Here is a 25195-nt window from a genome sequence, read left to right as displayed (position 1 = left end):
GGTAGATTTTGTGTATAAGGGTTTGTATGGTAGATTTTGTGTATAAGGGTTTGTATGGTAGGTTTTGTGTGTAAGGATTTGTATGGTAGGTTTTGTGTATAAGGATTTGTATGGTAGGTTTTGTGTATAAGGGTTTCTATGGTAGGTTTTGTGTACAAGGGTTTGTATGGTAGGTTTTGTGTATAAGGGTTTGTATGGTAGGTTTTGTGTATAAGGGTTTGTATGGTAGGTTTTGTGTATAAGGGTTTGTATGGTAGGTTTTGTGTATAAGGGTTTGTATCATAGGTTTTGTGTATAAGGGTTTCCATGGTGAATTTTGTGTATAAGGGTTTGTATCATAGGTTTTGTGTATAAGGGGTCCATGGTAGATTTTGTGTATAAGGGTTTGTATGGTAGATTTTGTGTATAAGGGTTTGTATCGTAGGTTTTGTGTATAAGGGTTTGTATGGTAGGTTTTGTGTATAAGGGTTTCCATGGTAGATTTTGTGTATAAGGGTTTGTATGGTAGATTTTGTGTATAAGGGTTTGTATCGTAGGTTTTGTGTATAAGGGTTTCTATGGTGAATTTTGTGTATAAGGGTTTGTATGGTAGATTTTGTGTATAAGGGTTTGTATGGTAGGTTTTGTGTATAAGGGTTTCCATGGTAGATTTTGTGTATAAGGGTTTGTATGGTAGATTTTGTGTATAAGGGTTTGTATTGTAGGTTTTGTGTATAAGGGTTTCCATGGTAGATTTTGTGTATAAGGGTTTGTATGGTAGGTTTTGTGTGTAAGGGTTTCCATGGTAGGTTTTGTGTATAAGGGTTTGTATGGTAGGTTTTGTGTATAAGGGTTTCTATGGTGAATTTTGTGTATAAGGGTTTGTATGGTAGGTTTTGTGTATAAGGGTTTCTATGATGAATTTTGTGTATAAGGGTTTGTACGGTAGGTTTTGTGTATAAGGGTTTCCATGGTAGATTTTGTGTATAAGGGTTTCTATGGTGAATTTTGTGTATAAGGGTTTGTATGGTAGGTTTTGTGTCTAAAGGTTTGTATGGTAGGTTTTGTGTATAAGGGTTTCCATGGTAGATTTTGTGTATAAGGGTTTCTATGGTGAATTTTGTGTATAAGGGTTTGTATGGTAGGTTTTGTGTATAAGGGTTTGTATGGTAGATTTTGTGTATAAGGGTTTCCATGGTAGATTTTGTGTATAAGGGTTTGTATGGTAGATTTTGTGTATAAGGGTTTGTATTGTAGGTTTTGTGTATAAGGGTTTCCATGGTAGATTTTGTGTATAAGGGTTTGTATGGTAGGTTTTGTGTGTAAGGGTTTCCATGGTAGATTTTGTGTATAAGGGTTTGTATGGTAGGTTTTGTGTATAAGGGTTTCTATGGTGAATTTTGTGTATAAGGGTTTGTATGGTAGGTTTTGTGTATAAGGGTTTCTATGGTGAATTTTGTGTATAAGGGTTTGTATGGTAGGTTTTGTGTATAAGGGTTTCTATGGTGAATTTTGTGTATAAGGGTTTGTATGGTAGGTTTTGTGTATAAGGGTTTCTATGGTGAATTTTGTGTATAAGGGTTTGTATGGTAGGTTTTGTGTATAAGGGTTTCTATGGTGAATTTTGTGTATAAGGGTTTGTATGGTAGGTTTTATGAGCTCTCTTGCTAAAATCTATCACCACTTGGCTCATTTCCTCTCCATTGGCATCTTCCAGTTCACTGTCATTTCCACGGAATCTGCAGGCGTTTTGCCAGACAAGCCCTTAGATGTGTTGTTGTTGTTGACTTAGTCATGTGAAATGCTGAGAGGCGCCTGCCCTCAACCAGCACACCATTTTATTTAGTGTACTTCGGTGCAGTCAAACGCTTCATATAGGAGAAAAGGATGCACACCCCAACTTTCTTCTCAGGAGGTGAAGATTGTGGGGAAACGACTAGAGGAAGTGAAACAGTGGCCCTCAGCTCGAGTCGCTCAGACACAATACCGCTGGTTTTCTACTCTGTTGTCTAATTAACGAGCTCTTAGGTCCGCCTACAGGTGAAATCAACCGACTACCTCACGTAATTAAAAAGATGACAGTGCTGGAGGTGCGAAGGGCTGGAGTTAAGAAATCTATGTGTGAGTTATTATCATTGCGCGAATCGTGGGAAGATGGTGGCGCAAATTCGCATTTGCAGCGGCTTCACCCAGCGCCGTCCATGCGGTGCCTTTCCACGCCTGCGTCCAGGTTTGTTTTGTCTTTGTTTGATGGCTGGGAGAGCTGGCGTTGGATCTCCTGGGGGGAGCCTGGTCTGCTGGAGCTGCGCCCGATGAGGAAACGCCGAGGGCGGTCTGGCGGGACGCGGAAGCGGGGCAGGCTAAGCTAACTGCTAGCCCATGCAGACCGGCAGTTCTGACAGTCATCCTGGCTGGCGTTCGTCCTCTATTTTGGACAGCGCTGTGGACTCTGTTGTTACCTGTTTGTGTTTGTTTTTGCTTTGTTCTCTCTGTTGTTGTTTTTTTGGATGTTTTTGGATGTGTGCTGTTGTCTTTTGTGTCGCACTGCTGTGGGCAGGGGGGGAAACGGAATTTCCTTTCTTTTGTGTACACAAGTACATGAAAGAAATGGCAATACATTGTTCCTGAGTCCTCGTTCCTGATTCTTCCTGATTCCTGAGTCGGACACAGCAAGATTGCCTAGAGTCACCTCAGAGTCACCACTGCACCACACAGACGTGGAAATAGCATCCGTTTTTCTCGTAGATACCAGGAAGCTCGTTGCTAACAGCGTCCCTACCCAAACCCCGGGTGTTCAGCCGTACCAGTTGCACCAGCCTGTACTGTACAACATAGGCCTGTCTCAGTGGGCTGAAGGGACGCCTGTCAAATCCAACTGGGGATTGTCGAACTGTTAGCTGTTTTTCTTGTATTTACTTAACTCTGGGCGCCCCGTCAACCAAGAGGTTGATGGGATTTCACGGCATGTGGTGCTTTAAAGCGTTCATGCTTGATATCGGACAGATCGGACGCTGCTTGTTTAATGGTTTACATCCGTATAATGACTCATGATCTGACTCAGGTGGACGTTTATATAGCCTTTCATCACACGGTGTTCAATGTGTTTAATGTGTTTGTGCGTACACTGACAATTGTCAGACACCACACCTGATATCAAATTGGAACATGCATGACGTGGTTTAAGATGTTGACTTTGCCGTGAATGGATTTGTATAACTCTGACTAATATCCGGTTAGACGGAAACGGTCGGTACTCTAAAGGCCATTTACAGCACCTTGCAAAAGTATTCAACCCCCTCGACAGTCGTCCCTCATTTCCGGATTGTAAAAGATACTCACACGTCTGTTCCTGAACAATATTACTGTTGTGAACCCGTAAGCTCTCACAGCATGTTCCCACAGCCCAACTAAGTTGTGTTTCACTGACTTTTTATTAATAAATTTGATTTTATTAATATAAAATATTAATTATAATATTCATTCATTCATCTTCAGCCGCTTCTCCGGGGTCGGGTGGCGGTGGCAGCAAGCTAAGTAGGGCGCTCCACACGTCCCTCTCCCCAGCAACGCCCTCCAGCTCCTCCTGGGGGATCCCAAGGCGTTCCCAGGCCAGATTGGACATGTAGTCCCTCCAGGGAGTTCTGGGTCTACCCCGGGGTCTCCTTCCAGTTGGCCGTGCCCGGTAAACCTCCAAAGGAAGGCGCCCAGGAGGCATCCTGATCAGATGCGCGAACCACCTCAACTGGCTCCATTCGATGCGAAGGAGCAGCGGCTCCTCACCCTATCTCTAAGGCAGAGCCCAGACACCCTACGGAGGAAACTCATTTCAGCCGCTTGTATCCGCGTTCTCACCCTTTCGGTTACCACCCAAAGCTCATGACCATAGGTGAGGGTTGGAACGAAGATTGACTGGTAAATTGAGAGCTTTGCCTCCCGGCTCAGCTCCCTGTTCACCGCGACGGTCCGGTACAACATCCACATTACTGCCGATGCTGCACCAATCCGCCCGTGAATCTCCCGCTCCATCCTCCCCTCACTCGTGAACAAGACCCCGAGATACTTGAACTCCTTCACTTGAGGCTACCACTCATCCCCGACCCGTATCTTGTATAATCTTTAATGATCCATAAGACTCCATCCATTTATAATCCAGAAATTGGTGATGACTTGTCAACGGGGTTGAATACATTGGCAAGGCACTGTAAGTGTCAGTGTCACAATGCGAAACACAGTGTGCAGGATTGTGTTCTGCTTTATGTACTCTGTGGCCAGGAAAGATGACGGCCCAACCCAAAGTTTGCTCATTTTAGTTCAATATCGGTGATATAAAGTTTATCAGCTTCTTTTGATCTGGTCAAAGAGGACCGAAAGTCCGAACGAGAGCCAGGAAAATAAAGGTTGGGGCCACAGTATCTATAATTAATCTTCTGTTGACAGCTTATTTACAGGTTTTGTTATCTTTTTTGGCCTGTGACAGTGGCCAGGAAAGATGGCTAACAAACCCAGGTTCACCAGTCGGAACGGCAATTTTACATTGATTCAAAGGAATTGATGTCTTGTTTATTCCCCCACTTTCCTTCAAACAGATAACAGCGACCTCATCGCCTGCATGGTGGTCAGTAAAGATGGCGGCCAGGCCCAGAGGTTCCTCGCCGTAGACATTTACCAGATGAGTCTGGTTGAACCAGAGACCAAACGGCTGGGCTGGGGCGTGGTCAAGTTCGCGGGCCTACTCCAGGTACACGTGGGCGTGGGCGTGTGTGTGTGTGTGAAGAGATTAGAGTCCATTTGGCCATATATAGTATGGCAAATGGACTCGGTGCTTTTCTTGTCTTTTATCTTTCTTGTTATTTCATTTCCTTTTTCATCTTATCTCTTCTCTCCCATTCATCAAAACGTCACTTTTGGCATTCCTTGCCCTCCCCCCTTCAGACCTTGTGTGGACACGGTCTCAGTCTACTAAACACTAATTCACCAAATGCTTTGTGATTGTGGCCATCTGATCGTCATGGTAGACAGGTTTTTCAAGTTGTTGACAAAGTAATCGGCGCCATCGGCTCCGAGCAAGTTTTAGAGGGTGTCGGAAAATTTGGACCGCAGTCAGTGTGTGTGTGTGTGTGTGTGTGTGTGTTGCTGTCAAGCATTCAGAGTGTTTCGTTAGAAGTGGCTAGAGATGGCGGCGCAGTGGTTAGCGCGGTCGCCTCACAGCAAGACGGTCCTGGGTTCAAGTCCCGGGGTAGTCCAACCTTGGTGGGTCGTCCCGGGTCGTCCTCTGTGTGGAGTTTGCATGTTCTCCCCGTGTCTGCGTGGGTTTCCTCCGGGGGCTCCGGTTTCCTCCCACAGTCCAAACACATGTAGGTCAGGTGAATCAGCCGTGCTAAATTGTCGCTAGGTGTGTGTGTGTGTGTGGGTGGGGGGGGGGCGTCCAGGGTGTGTCCCCGCCTGCCACGCAATGGCTGCTGGGATAGGCTCCAGCATCCCCGCGACCCTGAGCAAGATAAGCGGACTGGATAATGGATGGATGGCTAGACATATAACTGGACCTCTGGCTCACTCGGTAGAACTGTGAACCCGTGTTGTCCCTTCTTTTTGAGGATCTTTGGGTAATAAGCCGCCGTCGTTAATGCATCTACATGTTTGTCTTGTGGGACTATATTGAATGTACCCAGGACCGGGGCGCCAACGGCCGATTTATATCGCATTGTCGCCATTCGTGCCACATTAGAGTAACCTCAGGTCAGCTCGTAGAGTCTGACAGTCTGCCTGATTGTGCCGAGAGCTCGTTTGTTACATGTCGTTACATTGTTTTCTCAGTAACGGCTGTGCCTCATATCATATCCATGACTCTGCATCTGTGTCGTTTCTGTTTTCTCACTCCTCCCTCTCCTTCCTCCATCCCCTTTTTTGCTCCCTTTTTCTTCCCAATCGTATCTGGCCAATTACCCCCTTCTTCCCGAGCCGTCCCGGTCGCTTTCTGCCCTTCCGATCCGGGGAGGTGCTGCAGACTACCACACGCCTCCTCCCATACATGTGGAGTCGCCAGCCGCTTCTTTTCACCTGACAGTGAGGAGTTTCACCAGGGGGGACATAGCGCGTGGGAGGATATCGCTACCCCCCCCTCCCAGTTCCCCCTCCCCCCTCGAACAGGCACCCCGACCGACCAGAGGAGGCGCTAGTGCAGTGACCAGGACACACACCCACACCCGGCTTCCCACCCGCAGACACGGCCAGTTGCGTATGTAGGGACGCCCGACCAAGCCGGAGGCAACACGGGGATTCGAACCGGCGATCCCCGTGGTGGTAGCTCAACAGAATAGACCGCCACGCTGCCCGGACTCGCCTCCTTCCTCCGTTCGTCTTCTTTCTCGTCACCATTTTCACAGCCCCCCGTCTTCTCGTCCTCGTTCTCTCACTTCTGGTTTACATTACACTTTACGTTTTCTCACTTTAGTTTAACCCTTTCCTTGGGTTCGCCCGCCTTCGTCTGTCCGCTGGCTGCCTTTGTTGTCCCTCGTCTCGCTCCGCGTCTCTTTGTCATTAGCGGGTGGCCTGTCTTATCATGGTTTAGTATTGTTTTTACGCAGTGTTTCCTCTGACATTTGATGTGTCGATGACGTGGACTTCCTTTCCAGCGTGAACGCCTTGTCCGTTCGGCTCGCTTACTCAGTCACTTTCCAGCGCTTAATATAAGTCACAATTCCTCTGCTTCTTCTCTCCCTCTCTCCCTCTCTCTCTCTCTCTCTCCCTCTCCCTCTCTCTCTCTCTCTCTCTCTCTCTCTCTCTCTCTCCCTCTCTCCCTCTCTCTCTCTCTCTCTCTCTCTCTCTCTCCCTCTCTCCCTCTCTCTCTCTCTCTCTCTCTCTCTCTCTCTCTCTCTCTCTCTCCCTCTCTCTCTCTCCCTCTCTCTCTCTCTCTCTCTCTCCCTCTCTCTCTCTCTCCCTCTCTCTCTCTTTCTCACTGTGTGTTTGGATTCTGCTCTCCCTCCTTTGTTTCTTTTCCCCCTTTTTTGTCGTCGTATTCACTCTCCCAATCATCTCATTTCTTCTTTCCCTGTTTTTGCCCTCCTGTTTTTCCCTCTTTTCGTCTCTTTCTCTTTCCATTCTTCTCGCTGTTTTTTCTTCCTCGCTTTCTCCTCCTCTCTTTCTTTCTCCCGCTCACTTCCCATCTCTGTCCCTCACTCCCTCTTTTCTTCTTCCTCCTCTTTCTGTTTTAGCCTTCGCTCTAGTCCTCCCGCCGTCTCCCGTCTTCTCTCGTCTATTCCTGTTTCTCCCCTCCTTCCGTGGCTGTCCTTTCCTCGCCTTCTCCATCTTTCCGTCTCCCTTCCTCCCAATTCACATTCAGTTTCAGGACGCCTCCTTAACATTAGAGGAAGCGGCCTGTGTTGATGAAACACTTGAGTACATTAAATGAAAGCACAAAAGAGAAAAGTCACAGATTCATCAGAAATGCAGTACAAGGGGGGCGTCCGGGTAGCGTGGCGGTCTATTCCATTGCCTACCAATACGGGGATCGCCAGTTCAAATCCCCGTGTTACCTCCGGCTTGGTCGGGCGTCCCTACAGACACAATTGGACATGTCTGCCGGTGGGAAGCTGGGTGTGGGTATGAGTCCTGGTCACCGCACTAGCACATCCTCTGGTCGGTTGAGGCGCCTGTTCAGGGGGGAGGGGGAACTTGGGGGGAATAGCGTGATACTCCCATGTGCTACGTCCCCCTGGTGAAACTCCTCACTGTCGGGTGAAAAGAAGCGGCTGGCGACTCCACATGTATGGGAGGAGGCTGGTGGTAGTCTGTAGCCCTCCCCGGATCGGCGGAGGGGGCGGAGCAGTGACCCGGACAGCTTGGAAGAGTGGGGTAGTTGGACAGATTCAATTGGGGGAGAAAAAGGGGGGAAACTTAACAAAAACAAAAACAGTACAAGGTGAAATGGGCAACAGAGTAATAATAATGGTGAACGTAAGAATCAATAGAAACCCCATTACAATTGTTACTGTTTAGTATGGAGTTGATTCATGTCTGAATTGAAGTAAATACGATTGATTTGTTGTTTCTGAATTTGTAGCAAGTTGAGACAAACTTTCTCCACCCACCCCCCACCCCAATATACACATCAGGACATGCAGGTGTCTGGTGTGGAGGACGACAGCAGAGCGCTGAACATCGTCATCCACAAGCCCAGCTCCAACCCGCACGCCAAGCCCCTGCCCATCCTGCAGGCCAACTTCATTTTCGCTGACCACATCCGCTGCATCATCGCCAAGCAGCGGCTTGCCAAGGGACGCATCCAGGCCCGCCGTATGAAGATGCAGAGGATCGCAGGTCAGATACGAGCAGACGGCGACGGCGGAGTCACCGCTGCTCCCCGCCCCACCCTGTCTTCCATCGAACGCTGACACCCATACACACACAACTCCTTCCCTGACGCATTTCTCCCCCTCGGGTTTGGGTAGGCTCTTCTCTTTAGATTCTCTGAACCTCTCGCTGTCTGTTCTCGTCTCTGCCTTCTGTCTCACACAGTCATTTCATGGCTATAGGGAAAATGCAAAAACTCCGAGACCTTGACCTCACGTCACTCCATTACTGGTAACGTTTCGGATTTAAAGATAAGAAACTCCTAAGGTTGCACTCGATCGAAGTCACTTTAAGAAAAAGAGGCGTGGAATGTGTGACGCGTAACGTGTTTTGCACAAAGGAAAGTGACTTGTTCATCCACCAGCCACTGGGACTAGTTTGCAAAGTCCCACCGCCTAATTTTTCCTGCCAAACCAGGCAGTTAGTTTTAACACACTTATCATCATCATCAGTTCCGTAACCTATGGAGGTTGTAGGAGCACAGCTGGTGCCTCAACATCGGTTGAGTCATTGTGTGTCAGTAGGGGGAGTACCTGGTGGTCCCTATCTCCTCTCCGGGTATGGATGGCCGTTGGTTCACAAAGGAACTCCTCCACCCTTTGACAGGTTTGGTTTTTAGTCCTGCTGGGTGTCCACACACCCTCCTCACAACACCCCAAGGGTTGAAGTGTGTGTGTGTGTGTGTGTGTGTGTGGGTGCCGGTTTAGTCACCAACGACCCGACGGTTGCGGTTTAACGTCGCACCCAGGACGCTGTTTATCACATTAATCAACCTGAAGCAGGGTGGTGGGATCCCTGCCATAGTTCCTTGGTAAACTCAACAGGCCGCAAATCACAATTTATTTTGCAATGCACCAGAAGGTGGTGTCAGCTTCCCTTGCTGCACAGATGTGGGAATACATGCAAATGAGTTATTAATAATCATTCCACACACAGCAACAAGCACAAGTAAGCTAATAATGACCCCTCCGGTATAGACGCTCAAACCTGACAGGTCACAGGAATCGCTCCAAGTAATGGGTGCACCTGTTAGTCATCCTATCTCCGGGGCCTGTTTTGTAGAACTGTAAAGGAAGGCACTCTTTAGCCAAGCGGCGGCTCGCCAAAGGAAGCCCTGTTATCATGTAACCGGGGTTTTCACACACACACACACACACACAAACACACACACGCACACACTTACAAGTCTGTTTAGATTAGTGTTGCGAATCCACTCAAAGACTTTCCTTTTCACTGCACCCGCTCACATACACACACACACACACACATATGTACACTCCGACATTGTCACCGTTTCTTTGTCTCACTACACACACAGCCCTTCTGGACTTGCCCGTGCAGCCTGGTGCAACAGAGGTGTTGGGCTTCAGCCAGACTGCGAACGCCTCACCCGGCGGCCTGCCCTTCCGTTTCTATGAGCAGTCGCGGCGAGCGCCCAATGACCCCACAGCAAACAGATCTGTCTTCGCCTCCGTGGATAAAGTCCCAGGTAATGTACCGTTAGGAATCAGGAATACTTCAGGAATACTTTGTCATACATGAAATGAAACAAAATGTCGTTCCCCCCCCAGCCCACCGCAGTGCAACACAAAGACAAAAACACACATCCAAAAACAGCAAGAACACATATATCCAAACTAACACATGTATCCAAACTAACACATCCATCCAAACTAAACAAAAAATAAAATAAAATCGCTGTCCAACGGACCGAACGCCATCCAGGATGACTGTCGGAACTGCTGGTCTGCATGGGCTAGCAGTTAGCTTATTCTGCCCCGCTTCCGCGTCCTGTCAGACCGCCCTCGGTGTTTCCTCTTGGGGAGCAGCTCCAGGCAGGGGCCGTGGTCCTTGGGCCCACCGGAATGCAGCAGACCAAGCTCCCTCAGCCGATCCAATGCTAGCCCTCGGTCAGACACCCTTGACACACCTCCCCGCACTCCACACAACAACACCAAAAGTACCACAAGTCAACGCCAGGTGAGGCCGCTGCCAGACCGCCCTCTGTGTTATCGGAACTGCCGGTCTGCATGGGCTAGCAGTTAGCTTAGCCTGCCCCGCTTCCGCATCCTGTCAGACCGCCCTCGGTGTTACCCCCTCGGGTGCAGCTCCAGACAGGGCCCGTGGTCCCTGGGCCCACAGGATGCAGCAGACCAGGCTCTCCCAGCTATCAAACGAAGACACACCTTAGACGCAGACGCGGACAAAGACACTGCACGGTGACGCCGCCGCAAACGTGAATTCGCGCCGCCATCTTTCCACACCGGTAAATGCCAGTGTCCTTCAGGGTCCTGTACGCTATGTGCTGTGGCTTCAAGATTGGCCCCGTTGACCCGACTCTGTATTCTGCTGTATCTGATGGCCTTGTAAAACCGGTCTCCGTCTCCCTGTATGTACTCAACAGTCTCCACTTACATGTGCTGGTAGCTTTACTTAACCTTCCAGCATCGGGCTGGTCTCTAGAAACAAGCCCTTAAGTAATGAAATGAGAATTCAGTGAAATAATCTGTTCTTCAGATCAAGTTGATGACTGTTGCCGACAAAAGCACAGGAACTATTTAAAACCGCCCCCGTATTTGACTATTAGGGTTTTTAGTTTTTTTTTTCCTGTAGAAACAATCTATCAATTGCACCTAATTTATTTTGGACACTTTTTTTTTAATAAAAGTAATGCAATGCAATTTAAGTAGAATTTTTAAATAAATAAAAATAAATATAATGTAAATAGTAAATAATAAATAGATAAATAAAAATAATAAACATATATAAATAAATATAATATAAATAACAAATATATAAATAAACATAATATAGATAATAAATAAATATAAATAAATGAAAATAAAAAATACAATGGACATTTACCAACAATATGAAAAAGGAAAATAACTGGGGTGTGTGTGTGTGTGTGCGCATGTGTGTGTTTGTGTGTGTGTGCGCATGTGCGTGTGTGTGCGCACACACACATATATGGTCTTTCCCAGGTTTTGCGGTGGCACACTGTATATCCCAGCACAGTCCCTCCCCCGTCTCGTCTCCCTCAACTCCCTCCAGTGGGAGTGGGAGTACAGGGCGGTGTGACTCCGTGACAGCGAGTACTATATCAGTACAGAACTCTACAGGTAACACACACACACAAATGTGCGTGCGAAAACCTCTATACAACATATTCATACACTGCATTGACGTACAGAGCTCCCTAAGAACCGGTTTCACAGTTTTCCATCCCGTGCCCTCCATACATACCAATACCGTACCATGCAGGTGGGGCATCAGGTATGCTCATTAATCCAGGTAAGAAAGTAGGATGAACTGATTCAGCCATCTTTGATATACTGGTATGGGTGTGTGAGTGTTATAGAAGTGTTAACAGTTGCTTCAGGACTTGGTTTGGTTCTGTTTGACTGGTCCCAGCAGCAGGTCACACCTCAACAAAACTGCCGTTTTGTAGATTACGGCGAGAGGTGTTGGATGCAGTCTCTGTAGAATTAAATCCTAGGGCGTCCGGGTTGTGTAGCGGTCTGTTCTATTGCCTACCAACACGGGGATCGCCGGTTCAAATCCCCGTGTTACCTCCGGCGTGGTCGGGCGTCCCTACAGACACAACCGGCCGTGTCTGCGGGTGGGAAGCCGGATGTGGGTATGTGTCCTGGTTGCTGCACTAGCGCCTCCTCTGGTCGGTCAGTGTGCCTGTTCGGGGGGGAACTGGGGGGGGGAATAGCGTGATCTTCCCACGCACTACGTCCCCCTGGTGAAACTCCTCACTGTCAGGTGAAAAGAAGTGGCTGGCAACTCCACATGTATCGGAGGAGGCATGTGGTAGTCTGCAGCCCTCCCTGGAAGAGTGGGGTAATTGGCCAAATGCAGTTGGGGAGTAAATGGGGGGGAAATCCAAAAAAAAAAAGAATTAGATTATATTCAAGTGACACCTCCAGATGTAAGGACATCATGTATGATGTCACTATGCAAAAGGCTGGTCACAATTTTGATGACATCATCACCCAAATGGGCATTGGTTGTCCAATGTCTGGCGCCTTTTCTTCTTCAAAATGCTTATTTCAATGACAACATTATCACAGCTTCTGTTTTTTTCTCCTCCCTTTTTCACCCCAATTGTGCGTGGCCAATTCCCCCACTCTTCCGAGCCGCCCCGGTCGCTGCTCCACCCCCTCTGCCGATCCGGGGAGGGCTGCAGACTACCACATGCCTCCTCCGAGACATGTGGGGTCACCAGCCGCTTCTTTTCACCTGACAGTGAGGAGTTTCACCAGGGGGACGTAGCACATGGGAGGATCACGCTATTCCCCCCAGTTCCCCCTCCCCGCCTAAACAGGCGCCCCGATTGACCAGAGGAGGCGCTAGTGCAGCGACCAGGACACATACCCACATCCGGCTTCCCACCCGCAGCCACTGCCAGTTGTGTCTGTAGGGACGCCCAACCAAGCCAGAGGTAACTCGGGGATTCGAACCCGCGACCCCCGTCTTGGTAGGCAACGGAATAGACCACTATGCTACCGGGACGCCCCTCATTATCACGGGTTCTTTGGCAGCCATCTTGAGTGGGCCTGGCCAACCGACCTTTTAAGAAGGCACATTTGTATAGGAATGGCCATTGTATCAGCGGGGTATGACGTTACGTGTGCCAATGTTATGTAAATTAATAAGCCATCGATTCCCCTCAGGAAACGGCATAAATATACATGTTCATGTCAACATGTTCAGTTTCTCTCACTGAATTGTGTCAGTGTTAAGAAATGATTCTGATATTTATACATCTGATATGCTGCACCCTTTCATTCTTACCTGTGTCAGTATCAATACTGGGTTCCAGTTCTCAGATGTAGACCCGTAGTCGGATGTTGTGATTCTGGTCTGAATAGAGTACATACATGCACGCACACGCACACACACACACACACAAATAGCTAAATGCATCATGCATTCTACGGCATGTGTTGTGTTACTAGTAACGTGACATGTTGTGTCGCAGAAAGCTGAATCTGTTCATCCGAACGCAACGTTTAGTGGGAGAAATGTTTCCTCAATCTTAACGCCCCTTTTCCACTGCATGGCACCGGCTCGACTCAACTCGGCGCCGCTCGCTTTTTTTGGTTTTCCACTGGGCAAAAGTTAGGGATAGTACCTGGTACCGGGTACTTTTTTTGGTACCGCCTCCGTCGAGGTTCCAAATGAGCTGAGCCGATACTAAAACGTGACATGAAAATACCACTATGAATAAATAAATAAATAAATATAAATATCCGTATATTTATTTAAATGTAAGTAAAATCTAAAAAAAAACACACGAGGTAACACGCCCACAAATGACCAGCGGGGCTTCTCCATGAGGGGATACTATCTGCAGCGGAAAAGGAAATCCCAAAAAGTAAAGCGTGTAGAGTCGAATAGAGTAGAGTCAAGCTGAGCCAGTACCGTGCAGTGGAAAAGGGGCATAAGTTGTCTTTTCAGTCTCAGCTGACTGCAGGTATCCTCACCCTTATAAACAACACAGTGGCATCACGACTCAAACCAACGATCGGTTTCATATGCAAATTACCATGACCATTAACTAGAGTTACAATGGCCATGTGTACTATTCACAGAGGATTCGGTAATGTTTTCAATCACAGCATTGTAAGATGGTGACAGATGTACTCTAAGCCCCCCCCTCCCAGCTCAGGGATGGTCGTTCCCTCTTCACACAGATGGCCTCTTTGACTCCCCGTTCAAACAAGCGTTCCTCCCTATCAAGGATGTGCACATCCTCATCCTTGAAAGAGGGGCCACTGGCCTGTAGATGGTGTAGACTGTGGAGTCCTGGCCCGGCGTGTTAGCTCTCCTGTGTCGTGCCGTCCTCTTGGCCAGCGTCTGTTTGGTGTCCCCAACGTACAAGTCACGGCAACCCTCCTGGCACTTCACAGCGTACACTATATTGCTCTGGTTGTGCCGGGGGACCCGATCTTTGGGGTGGACCAGCTTCTGGTGCAGCGTGTTTTGGGGTTTGAAAGCAACTGAGACGCGGTGTTTGGAAAATACACTTCTCAACTGTTCTGACACCCCCGCCACATAAGGAATCACCACTGGTTTACGCTTAGGCAGCTGTTGTCCTTCTCCTCTCTTTGATTGGCTGGTGCACTGTTTGGGCGTCTTCCCGGCTTTGACAAACGCCCAGTTAGGATAACCACACTTAACCAGGGCCTGTTTAACGTGGGATTTCTCCCCTTCCCCGGCCGCTGTGTCGGTGGGGACCTTGGTGGTACAGCGTCCTGATGACTCCTAGTTTGTGCTCCGGTGGATGATGAGAGTCAAACCTTAAGTACTGATTAGTATGTGTTGGTTTACGGTAAACTTCAACAATCAATTGTCCCGCATCACCACTTGCAATAAGAAGGCTAACTTGGGGCATCCGGGTAGCGTGGCGGTCTATTCCATTGCCTACCAACATGGGGAGCGTCGGATCGAATCCCCATATTACCTCCGGCTTGGTCAAGCGTCCCTACAGACACAATTGGCCGTGTCTGCCAGATATGGGTGTGTGTCCTGGTCGCTGCACTAGCACCTCTGGTCGGTCGGGATGCCTGTTCCGGGGGGGGACTGGGGGGGAATAGCATGATCCTCCCACGCGCTATGTCCCCCTGGTGAAACTCCTCACTGTCAGATGAAAAGAAGCGGCTGGCAACTCCACATGTATGGGAGGAGGCGTCTGCAGCCTTCCCCAGATTGGCAGAGGGGGTGGAGCAGCGACCGGGACGGCTTGGAAGAGTGGGGTAGTTGGACGGTACAATTGGATAGAAAAAAAAAGGGGGGGGGGATCCAAAAAAAAAAGAAGAAGAAGGCTAACCAGTCATTTTTCACATCCTCCCTGGTGAACTTGATGTGGTTGTCCACAGAGTTCACATGGTCGGTGAAATGTGCTACATCCTGAGATTTAATTTTAACCCAGGTGTCGTCCACAAATCTGAACTCATGGCTAGGTGGTGTCAGAGCCCTCTTTTCCACTTCCTCTATATACAGGTTGGCCACTACAGGTGAGACTGGGGAACCCATAGCACACCCATGCCTCTGCCTATAGTACTGCCCCCTGTGTGTGAAGTAATGTGGACTGGAGACACAGCTTCAGGAGCAGACACACTCGGTCAGTGTTAAGGGTGGTCCTATTGCTCAAGGTGGGGTCGTTTTTTAATTTCATATGCACTACCTGCACTGCTTCATCAACAGGAACGCACGTGAAGAGAGGACTTAACGTCATACGAGACCATTGTTTCATCAACAACCCCCCCCCCCCCCATAATGATGTCCCTCACCTTACCCATCTAATCCATAGTGTTGTGAATGTAATGTTCAGTACTGTCTACCAGCGGGTTGAAAATAGACGCCAGAAATGTAGAGATGTTATAGGTTAGGTAAGCCATACAGACTGGGTGTAGCTTCCCCTGGGTATAATCTGTGCTACAAAACTCTGTCAATAGCATTGTCCCGTTCTAACCGACTGCCTGGATCTCGTGTCGGGGGCTCATAAGTATTCATGTCGCTGAGTAACATCACAACTTTCTCATGATAGTCCATCTGGTTTAATAAAACAGTTGTTAAAATGGTAATTTTGGTGACATATGCAATGCATTAATATCTCAATCGGGTATTTATCTTGACAGAATATAGACTTTAAAAACCAGCTGTATTTGACCGCCCATGGTCGTTTTAGGGAGGAGTGAAATCCCGGTCGTTCTGGTGTTAATAACACACAGTCTCACGAAATGGGGAGCGTCTCGAACCGTGAAGACCGTATCGAATGATTCGGAATTCAATCCAGAATTGTCCCACCCCTGGTCCTTACTGAGAGTCGTGAGTGCATTCTTCTCATCGCTGCTGCTGTTGGATGGCGCCGCATTGCTGAGGCAGGCTGAAACTTTTGTCCGCAGTTGCTCCGCTTCCGGGTTTGTGATATTGTTGTTACGGATCGCCGATTCCATGGCTATGATCAGTTCCACCATTGGGATTTCCCTCGGGTGTGACAGCAAAATTCAGCCCCTGAGCAAGGATGTCTTTCTCCGCCTGGGTGAGTTGTCTGTCTGTCGAACAGATTCTTCACCCACTTGTCCACATCGCCGGCGTGTGTCTGGCGTGTGTCTCTCCGTCTGCCGTCAAGGGTGCCGTCCGTTGTGCGCCGTTGTCTCTGGTGTGTGCAGCAAGTAGAAGGAACTTCTTTCGCCGCTTGGTTTTCGACGTTCCATGTTGCGCTAGGCGAGCCTTCTCCATGAACTCAGTCACATGTTGGAAAGAGGTCTCTTCCAGCCATGACGCGAGGCTCTGTTGTATCAGCTCCTGTTTTGCTTTCAAAGCGTCAATGGTAAAATTAGTTTGTCTCACCGGTTCTTTCAACAGCTGGCTCTGTGCCTCCTGGAGGATCCGGTTAGCTCGCCATCTTACAGTGCATCCGGAAAGTATTCACACCCCTTCACTTTCCCCACATTTTGTTATGTTACAGCCTTATTCTAAAATGGATTAAATTCCTTTTTTTTTCTCATCAATCTACATACAATACCCCATAATGACAAAGTGAGAGGTTTTTCAGAATTTATTGCAAATTTATTAAAAATAAAAAACGGAAATATTGCATATACATAAGTATTCACACCCTTTGCTATGACACTCAAAATTGAGCTCAGGTTCATCCTGTTTCCACTGATCATCCTTGAGATGTTTCTATATCTTTATTGGAGTCCACCTGTAGTAAATTCAATTGATTGGACATGATTTGGAAAGGCACACACCTGTCTATATAAGGTCCCACTGTTGACAGTGTATGTCAGAGCAGAAACCAAGCCATGAAGTCAAAGGAATTGTCTGTGGACCTCCGAGACAGGATTGTATCGAGGCACAGATCTGGGGAAGGGTACAAAAAAAATTCTACAGCTTTGAAGGTCCAGAAGACCACAGTGGTCTCCATCATTTGTAAATGGAAGAAGTTTGGATCCACCAGGACTCTTCCTAGAGCTGGCCACCCAGCCAAGCTGAGCAATCGGGGGGGAAAGGCCTTGGTCAGGGAGGTGACCAAGAACCCGATGGTCACTGACAGAGCTCCAGCGTTTCTCTGTGGAGATGGGAGAACCTTCCAGAAGGACAACCATCTCTGCAGCACTCCACCAATCAGGCCTTTATGGTAGAGTGGCCAGACGGAAGCCTCTGCTCAGTAAAAGGCCCATGACAGCCCGCTTGGAGTTTGCCAGAAAGCACCCAAAGGACTCTCAGACCATGAGAAACAAGATTCTCTGGTCTGATGAAACCAAGATTGAACTCTTTGGTCTGAATGCCAAACGTCAGGTCTGGAGGAAACCAGGCACCTCTCATCACCTTGCTAATACCGTCCCTACAGTGAAGCATGGTGGTGGCAGCATCATGCTGTGGGGATGTTCTTCAGCGGCAGGAACTGGGAGACTAGTCAGGATCGAGGGAAAGATGAAAGGAGCAAAGTACAGAGAGATCCTTGATGAAAACCTGCTCCAGAGCGCTCAGGACCTCAGACTGGGGCGAAGGTTTACCTTTCAACACGACAATGAATGTCCTTGAGTGGCCCATCCAGAGCCCAGACTTGAACCCCATTGAACATCTCTGGAAAGACCTGAAAATGGCTGTGCAGCAACGCTCCCCATCTAACCTTACAGAGCTCGAGAGGATCTGCAGAGAAGAATGGGAGAAATACCCCAAATATAGGTGTGCCAAGCTTGTAGCTTCATACCCAAAAAGACTTGAGGCTGTAATCGCTGCCAAGGGTGCCTCAACCAAGGACTGAGTAAAGGGTGTGAATACTTATGTACATGTTTTTTATTTTTAATAAATTTGCAAGAATTTCTACAAAACCTTTTTCGCTTTGTCATTATGGGGTATTGTGTGTAGATTGATAAGAAAAAAAAGGAATTTAATCTATTTTGGAATAAGGCTGTAACATAACAAAATGTGGGGAAAGTGAAGGGGTGTGAATACTTTCCAGATGCACTGTACAATGCTGTGATTGCAACTATTCCCCAATCCTCTGTGAATCGTACACATGGCCATTGTAATTGCAGTTAATGGCCACGCCAATTTGCGTGTGAAACCAATCATTGGTTTCGGTCGTTATGCTACTGTGCTGTTTATACGGGTGGGGATACCTGCTGTCAGCTGAGACTGAAGAGGTCACTTATGTCCCTTTTCCACTGCACAGTATTGGCTCAGCTCAACTCTATTCGGCTCTACTTGCTTTACTTTTTGGGATTTCGTTTTCCACTGCAGATAGTACCCCCTCACAACGCAGCCCTGCTGGTCATTTGTGGGCGTGTTGACTAATTTTTCCTCCCTTGTCTACCAGCGCCCCACACGAGTGTTTTATTTTCAAAAAAATCAATAAGACCAACTCTATGTGTGTCCTCACATGAACAATATTAGTGTAACTAAGAGAGTCACTGACAACAAATAATTGTTTACATGGATAGATTATCAAGTGTAATACAAGTTTCGTAAGACCTGCTTTGGCATTTCCTGGTTATAAACAGCTGTTCAATTTCTCTCTGAGCAATCAGTGGTCAGATTTTATTTACATTTAAATAAATATAAATACATTTTATTTATATTTGATTGATTTCTTTATTTATTATTATTTATATGTACATTTAAATATGTTTATCTATTTTATAAGATTTTATTTATATTTAAATAAAGATACATATATTTATTTATTTATATTTATATATTTTTTTATTTATAGTGGTATTTTCATGTCACCTTTTAGTGGGAATTGTGGGGTAATTGCCCAAATACATCCATCCATCCATTATCCAAGCCGCTTATCCCAATGGGGGTCACAGAATGCTGGAGTCTATCCCAGTAGGAGGGGAGACACACTGGACACCATCACAGTGGCCAAATACAACTGGGGAGAAAAGGGGGGGGGGGTCCAGAAAAAAAAACTCACTTTAAATGTCTTAATTTTGCCGGCATGTTGGTGCAGTGGTTAGCGCGGTCGCCTCACAGAAAGAAGGTCCTGGGTTCGAGCCCCGGGGTAGTCCAACCTTGGGGGTCATCCTGGGTTGTCCTCTGAGTGGAGTTTGCATGTTCTCCCTGTGTCTGGGTGGGTTTCCTCTGGGGGCTCTGGTTTCCTCCCACAGTCCAAAGACATGTAGGTCAGGTGAATCGGCCGTACTAAATTGTCCCTAGGTGTGAATGTGTGTATGTTGGCCCTGTGATGGCCTGGCGGCCTGTCCAGGGTGTCTCCCCACCTGCCACCCAGTGACTGCTGGGTAGGCTCCAGCATCCCCGCGACCCTGAGTGCAGGATAAGCGGTTCGGATGATGGATGGATTTGCTGCAGTTACTGAAACGATGCTGAAACAATAGACCACATGGCAGGTGGCAATGGACAACCTTATCTCTGGATTGGAACAATGTTCATACTCAGTAAAATGCAGGGGCTCAACATCCCTAAGTTTTTAGATAGGCGATAGAAACAGAAATGGACGCATTTTCTGAAAAGAACACTATGTGGGATGTCGGGTCATATGCGACGTAACTTGTGTTTCCATAATTCACCGATCTAATGAGTCTTGTCAACTCTAATTATCAAATTGACCACATTATTGCAAACGCAAGTAGATGGCTAATTATAATTATCATCTTAATTCAATTATTCACTTGCGTCAGATTTATTGACGGCATGTAAATAGGATCATGGAGTGATATAAGATGGTGCAGTTTTGCGTTGGAAACAAAACCTGCGTACACGTGCGCATCCGTGATTCACAGAGAACTGCTGTAGATTCCCCCAGTTTCTCAAGTTTCAAAGTACTGAAAGCAGAAACCAAAATATATCGTCTGTCTCTCTACATAAACCTCTCTACATAATCCGTCTGTGTCTGTCCACTCCTTCCTCTCATAGATGACGGCACATATTTGGAGCACACCGCCCCCTCCTCCTCTAGCGGAGAAGGGGAAGGAGGAGGAGGGGACGTGACGCTGGTCTCCTCCCCTCCTCCAGCCCCGGCTCTGGCCCCCAGCCTCACCCCTGCCTCCCAGCCCACCATCTCCCTGCTAACGGACGACAGCGCCGACACGCTCAGCGTCGAGTCGCTCACCCTGCTGCCCCCCGCTGCCCCCCTGCACCTACACCCCTGCGCCACGCACACCCCTGTGAAGCCAGCCCCCGGCCACAGAACCAACACCTCCATTGCGGAGGAGGAGGAGGACAATGACAATGATGAGAGTGGAGAGAAAGAGGGGGCGGACAAGAAAGAGGAAGAGCTAAGAGAGGAAGATGGAGACACGGATGCCACCGTGAGGGGGGAAGCCGCCACGGCGGAGCTGGCGGCGCCCACCGGCGAGCCCGAGGGGCAGGACAGTGCTGAGGGAGACGCGCCCCTCTCCGCAGAGCCGCAGACGGAAGCGGCCGAGCAGCCCGAGGGGGAGGAGCCTGTTGAGGGAGACACGCCCACGGGGGCTGGGCCAGACACAGACACATCCCCTGCCACAGAGCCACAAGATGCAGAGAGTACGGCAATGAGGGAAGGCGGAGAAACGCACTCTGAACTGACGCACGCACCAGACTCCCCAGAGCTGGATTAGACAACACACACACACACACACACACACACACACACACACACACTGCTAACATCAAGGAGTGATAGTTGGGCTGTCCGGCTTGGCTGCAGCATATCTTCATGTCGCTACCTGTCGTTCATGTTTGATGTGTAAACAGTCCAAGAGGCTTTTTTGGAGGCCTTTCAACGCTCGTGTTTGCACATGACGGACCTTTTTCTCTCATTTGTGTGTTTTGTTTTTTCCCACTGGGCTGACCGGGGAACAGAGGGTCAAAGGTTTGCTCCTGTTGCCTGAGTGTGGTTGCGAGTGTGCATGTGTGTCTTGACTGTGTGCACAACCAGCATTGTTTTATATTCACCTCACATCGACAGATGATTTGTCACCTCGCGGAAACACATAACGCACACACACACACACACACACCGCATAGGCTGTTTAAGCACTTGTAAGGTTTTTAAAAGTCTGATATAGTTCTCTTTGCATCAGGGCATTCACTGTCAACAGGAACTCATGCAACGCTCCATATTGTAATACACAAACGCACACACCCCTACACACACCCCTACACACACACACACACACAGAGCTAGGCTACAGTTGTTCTTTAACCACTGCATCTCCGACTTACAACTTACTGCCATCTACAATTCTGACACTGTTTGTGTGTGTGTGTGAGTGTGTGTATTTGTTTTTTTTTTTGTATTTTTGTGTGTGTAGGCACGCACACATGCGGTTTTAACATCGCACCACTGAGATGATTGTGTGACCCCAGCAGTGTGTCTCACACAGCTAATTCGCTTTTCCTCACGCCACCTGAACAATGAGCATCTGTTCATTTCACACACCAGTTAGCTGCAAGACCAGGCGGGTCAGATCGGTGGGTTTGGTTCGTGGTTATCGATCTCACGGAATATGTGGCGCGTGTGATCGGCCGTGTGGTTCACCGCTCTCAAGGGAGAAGGAGGCAGGTCTTGAACGCCGCCCTGTGAGCAGGCTGTTGGTCATCGCATTGTGTTTTTTTGTGGGGGTGGTGGTGGGGGGGGGGGGCGTTGCTTGTGGTCATTCCTCTTGGCGGTCCCGGCCGTTGGTTTCTGTTTCTCCCGGTCTGGGGAAGGGTACGATCCAGACTCTGGATCGTAACTCACGGTTACCATATTGGATCGTTGTTTTTTTTCCTCCCCAGGACCCACCAGTCTCAAAGGAAGCTGCAACCGGTTGGCGTGAGTACCACAGTAGCGGCCTCACAATATGAGGGCGATGTACTACTTGGATGTAGGGTACTTTGCCTACATCACACCCAATGCCTTCTCTAAAGCCCAAGTCCTGGAGAATGGAACAAGTTGCTCTGCGGGGTCTCGACCCGGGATGCCCCCTGCCACTGTATTTCCTCTTGAGGATTTTTGAACCACCCCCCCCCCACACTTTGGCGCCAATCCCCCCCCCCCAATATTTGGCTCTTGCTTCTTGCCGAGCTTGGTGGGGCGGACCAGGTGGCCACGGGGGGCCGGGCCACCAGTCGGCCGGTCGGGCGTGGTGTCAAAATGCAGAAAGGCCTCGGTCTTCACGTCACGTCGCATGACCCATCTCACCTTACAAGTCAACACTGAAGGAACCGAAGGCAAACGTGGTTTCGGGCGGAGATACTTTGGGAAGTCCGTGCTCAGCACATATCCATACACTTCAGAATCAAATATGTGACCTCTCTGGGTTTGACCCGAATGGTTGAAGTCAGATCCTCATTTTTTTTTTAACGCATCTTATTTTCGAGTTCTAGTCTCTGCCTTTTATTAAAGCATTTTCTTCCCCCAAATTCACGTCCTGATCCTGTACATATCAGTTCTGGGTTGGGGTTAGCTTCCGGGGGTTATGGGGTGCCATTTGGGTCGTGGTCCGTCGTCCTGGTCATAGAGCATCTCACTACCCGCCCACGCAAATGCCGTCTTACTGTTTCTACGTATACGGCAAAACAAAAAACATTTCAAGTGGAAGAAGTTGATGGAAACTTGACAAACGTTTTGCTGAAATAATCAGACGCGGGGCGTCCGGGTAGCGTGGCGGTCTATTCCGTTGCCCACCAACATGGGGGTCGCCGGTTTGAATCCCCGTGTTTCCTCCGGCTAGGTCGGGCGTCCCTGCAGACACGATTGGCCGTGTCTGCGGGTGGGAAGCCGGATGTGGGTATGTGTCCTGGTCGTTGCACTAGCGCCTCCTCTGGTCAGGGCGCCTGTTCAGGGGGGAGGGGGAATAGCGTGATCCTCCCACGCACTACTTCCCCCAGGTGAAACTCCTCACTGTCAGGTGAAAAGCAGCGGCTGGCGACTCCACACGTTTCGAAGGAGGCATGTGGCAGATCAGCAGAGGGGGTGGAGCAGCGACCGGGACGGCTTGGAAGAGTGGGGTAATGGGCCGAGTACAAATGGGGGAGGAAAAGGGGGGAGGGGATCCACAAAAAAAAGGAAAGAAATAATCCGACACAGGCAGAGCGTTCACATCAGCTACAAGCCAGCGGCCGACTCCTAAACACAACACTGACTGGTCTGGTCGTCTCCAGTCGACATCAGGCGTCACGGCGCCGCCGGGTTGAATGTATCAACAGGTTGCCTCCTAGACGCCGACCCGCACCTGGATTCAGTACGAAACAAAAAAACCCTCTCGTTTCTTTCCTCTCCGACGATATCACAGATGTTTGCTTCTGTTATTGTGGTGATATTATTTCTATCGTCTCCGTAGGGTGTCCGGGCTCGGCCTTAGAGACAGGGTGAGGAGGAGCTCGGACATCCGGAGGGAGCTCGGAGTAGAGCCGCCGCTCCTTCGTGTCGAAAGGAGCCAGTTGAGGTGGTTCGGCCATCTGATCAGGACGCCTCCCGGGCGCCTCCCTTTGGAGGTTTTCCGGGCACGTCCAACTGGGAGGAGGCCCCGGGGTAGACCCAGAACTCGCTGGAGGGACTACATGTCCGATCTGGCCTGGGAACGCCTTGGGATCCCCCAGGAGGAGCTGGAGGGCGGTGCTGGGGGAGAGGGGCGTCTGGAGTGCCCTACTTAGCTTGCTGCCACCGTGACCCCACCCCGGAGAAGCGGCTGAAGATGAGATGAGGTGAGACGTTGTATTATTTGCCGGGCCTTTGGGAAGAGCTCATTGAGGAAAACTGACGACGTGCTTCCATAGTTTTCCGCAGTGCCATTGGTGGTATTATACGAGTGTTCATTTGTGGGGAGCCTCATCGAAAACCATCCAGCACGTCTTTTGAGGCCCACTTTCAACACTTGTGTCTTGGAAAACCAGCGGGTGGTCCACGGTCGGCGTCTAAGAGCAGTGCTCTTCGCGCCCCTCCTCTTCCTGCTGGTCAGTCGAACGGAGCTTTACTACTGCAATAATTTCAAAGAGCTAACCGACGAGGGGAGCGATGAATGTAACGGACAGCTTGTCTCTCCAATCAGGAGCGTCCCCGGATTGACTTGGGGGCGGGATCGGCGCGTTTGAACCTTCGTCTTCTTTCACCCCCCCCCCCCCCCACCCCCCGACTTGATTTGGAATTTCCTTCCTTTTCATCCATTTTATCTGTCTTATCGTCCTCTCTCCATCTTTCCCTCATCATTTACTGGCCAGTCCAGTTCTGGTTGTAGCCCGGTCGCCTCTCCTGCCGTGTCGTTCTCACCTGAAAAGCTTCACCTCGGTCACTTTTCTTTAGTTTTCCGAACTTCTGTACAGTCGTCATCCATTTTGGGAATTCAGTGGATTCAAAGCAATACTGGCTCCTATCCCGCTCCTTTTCTCCTCCCTCTCTTCCCCGCCAAATTAATGTAAATATTAGCTGCACATCGCTGTCGATAGCTAGCCGTGCGTAGAGAGAGGGGGGGGGGGAGGGGGGGAGAGAGAGGGGGGGGAGAGGGAGACGTCACGGTGCTCTTGGAAAAGAGAAACTCCAACTCTTTTATGCGTTGAGAAAAGAGAAAAAAGGAAGATGGCCGCTTCTCTTTTCGCTCCTCCGTTGCGTCGGCGTGACCTTTAACCACAGAAAGCCACATGACGGGTTTCTGTCATCGGGACAATGATGATGATGATGATGATGGTGATGATGATGATGATGATGACAAGTCTCTCTGATTGTAGTGTTTCTGTATGTAATATGTTTGTACGCTCTGTAAATGCTTTTCGGCTTTTAAATCTGTAATTAAGATTAATGGACTAAAAACAAGAGAAATAAGCAAAGAACTGCAATAAATTATTCTACTTAACAACGGCCAGAGCTCGTTATTCCCTCCCTCCCTCCCCCCCCCCTCTCTCTCTCTGTCGCTCT

General features: G+C 48.9%; 1 protein-coding gene across 2 annotated transcripts in view; it reads left to right on the top strand.

Moving 5' to 3' along the window:
* Positions 1–21929, top strand: part of clec16a (C-type lectin domain containing 16A) — a 108015-nt gene extending 86086 nt beyond the window's left edge. For both annotated transcript variants that reach the window (XM_056288042.1, XM_056288041.1), the window contains exons 19-23: positions 4566–4717; positions 8091–8295; positions 9647–9817; positions 11313–11450; positions 20236–21929. In XM_056288042.1, the coding sequence (XP_056144017.1) occupies positions 4566–4717; positions 8091–8295; positions 9647–9817; positions 11313–11450; positions 20236–20918 (1349 nt within the window). In that variant the 3' untranslated portion in view covers positions 20919–21929. The remainder of the gene's footprint in view (positions 1–4565; positions 4718–8090; positions 8296–9646; positions 9818–11312; positions 11451–20235) is intronic.
* Positions 21930–25195: the final 3266 nt, after the last annotated feature.

Source organism: Lampris incognitus, chromosome 10 (genome assembly GCF_029633865.1).
Source record: "Lampris incognitus isolate fLamInc1 chromosome 10, fLamInc1.hap2, whole genome shotgun sequence".
Lineage (NCBI taxonomy): Eukaryota > Metazoa > Chordata > Actinopteri > Lampriformes > Lampridae > Lampris > Lampris incognitus.
Note: the sequence above shows the minus strand (reverse complement) of the source record. Positions and strands in the feature narration are given on the sequence as shown.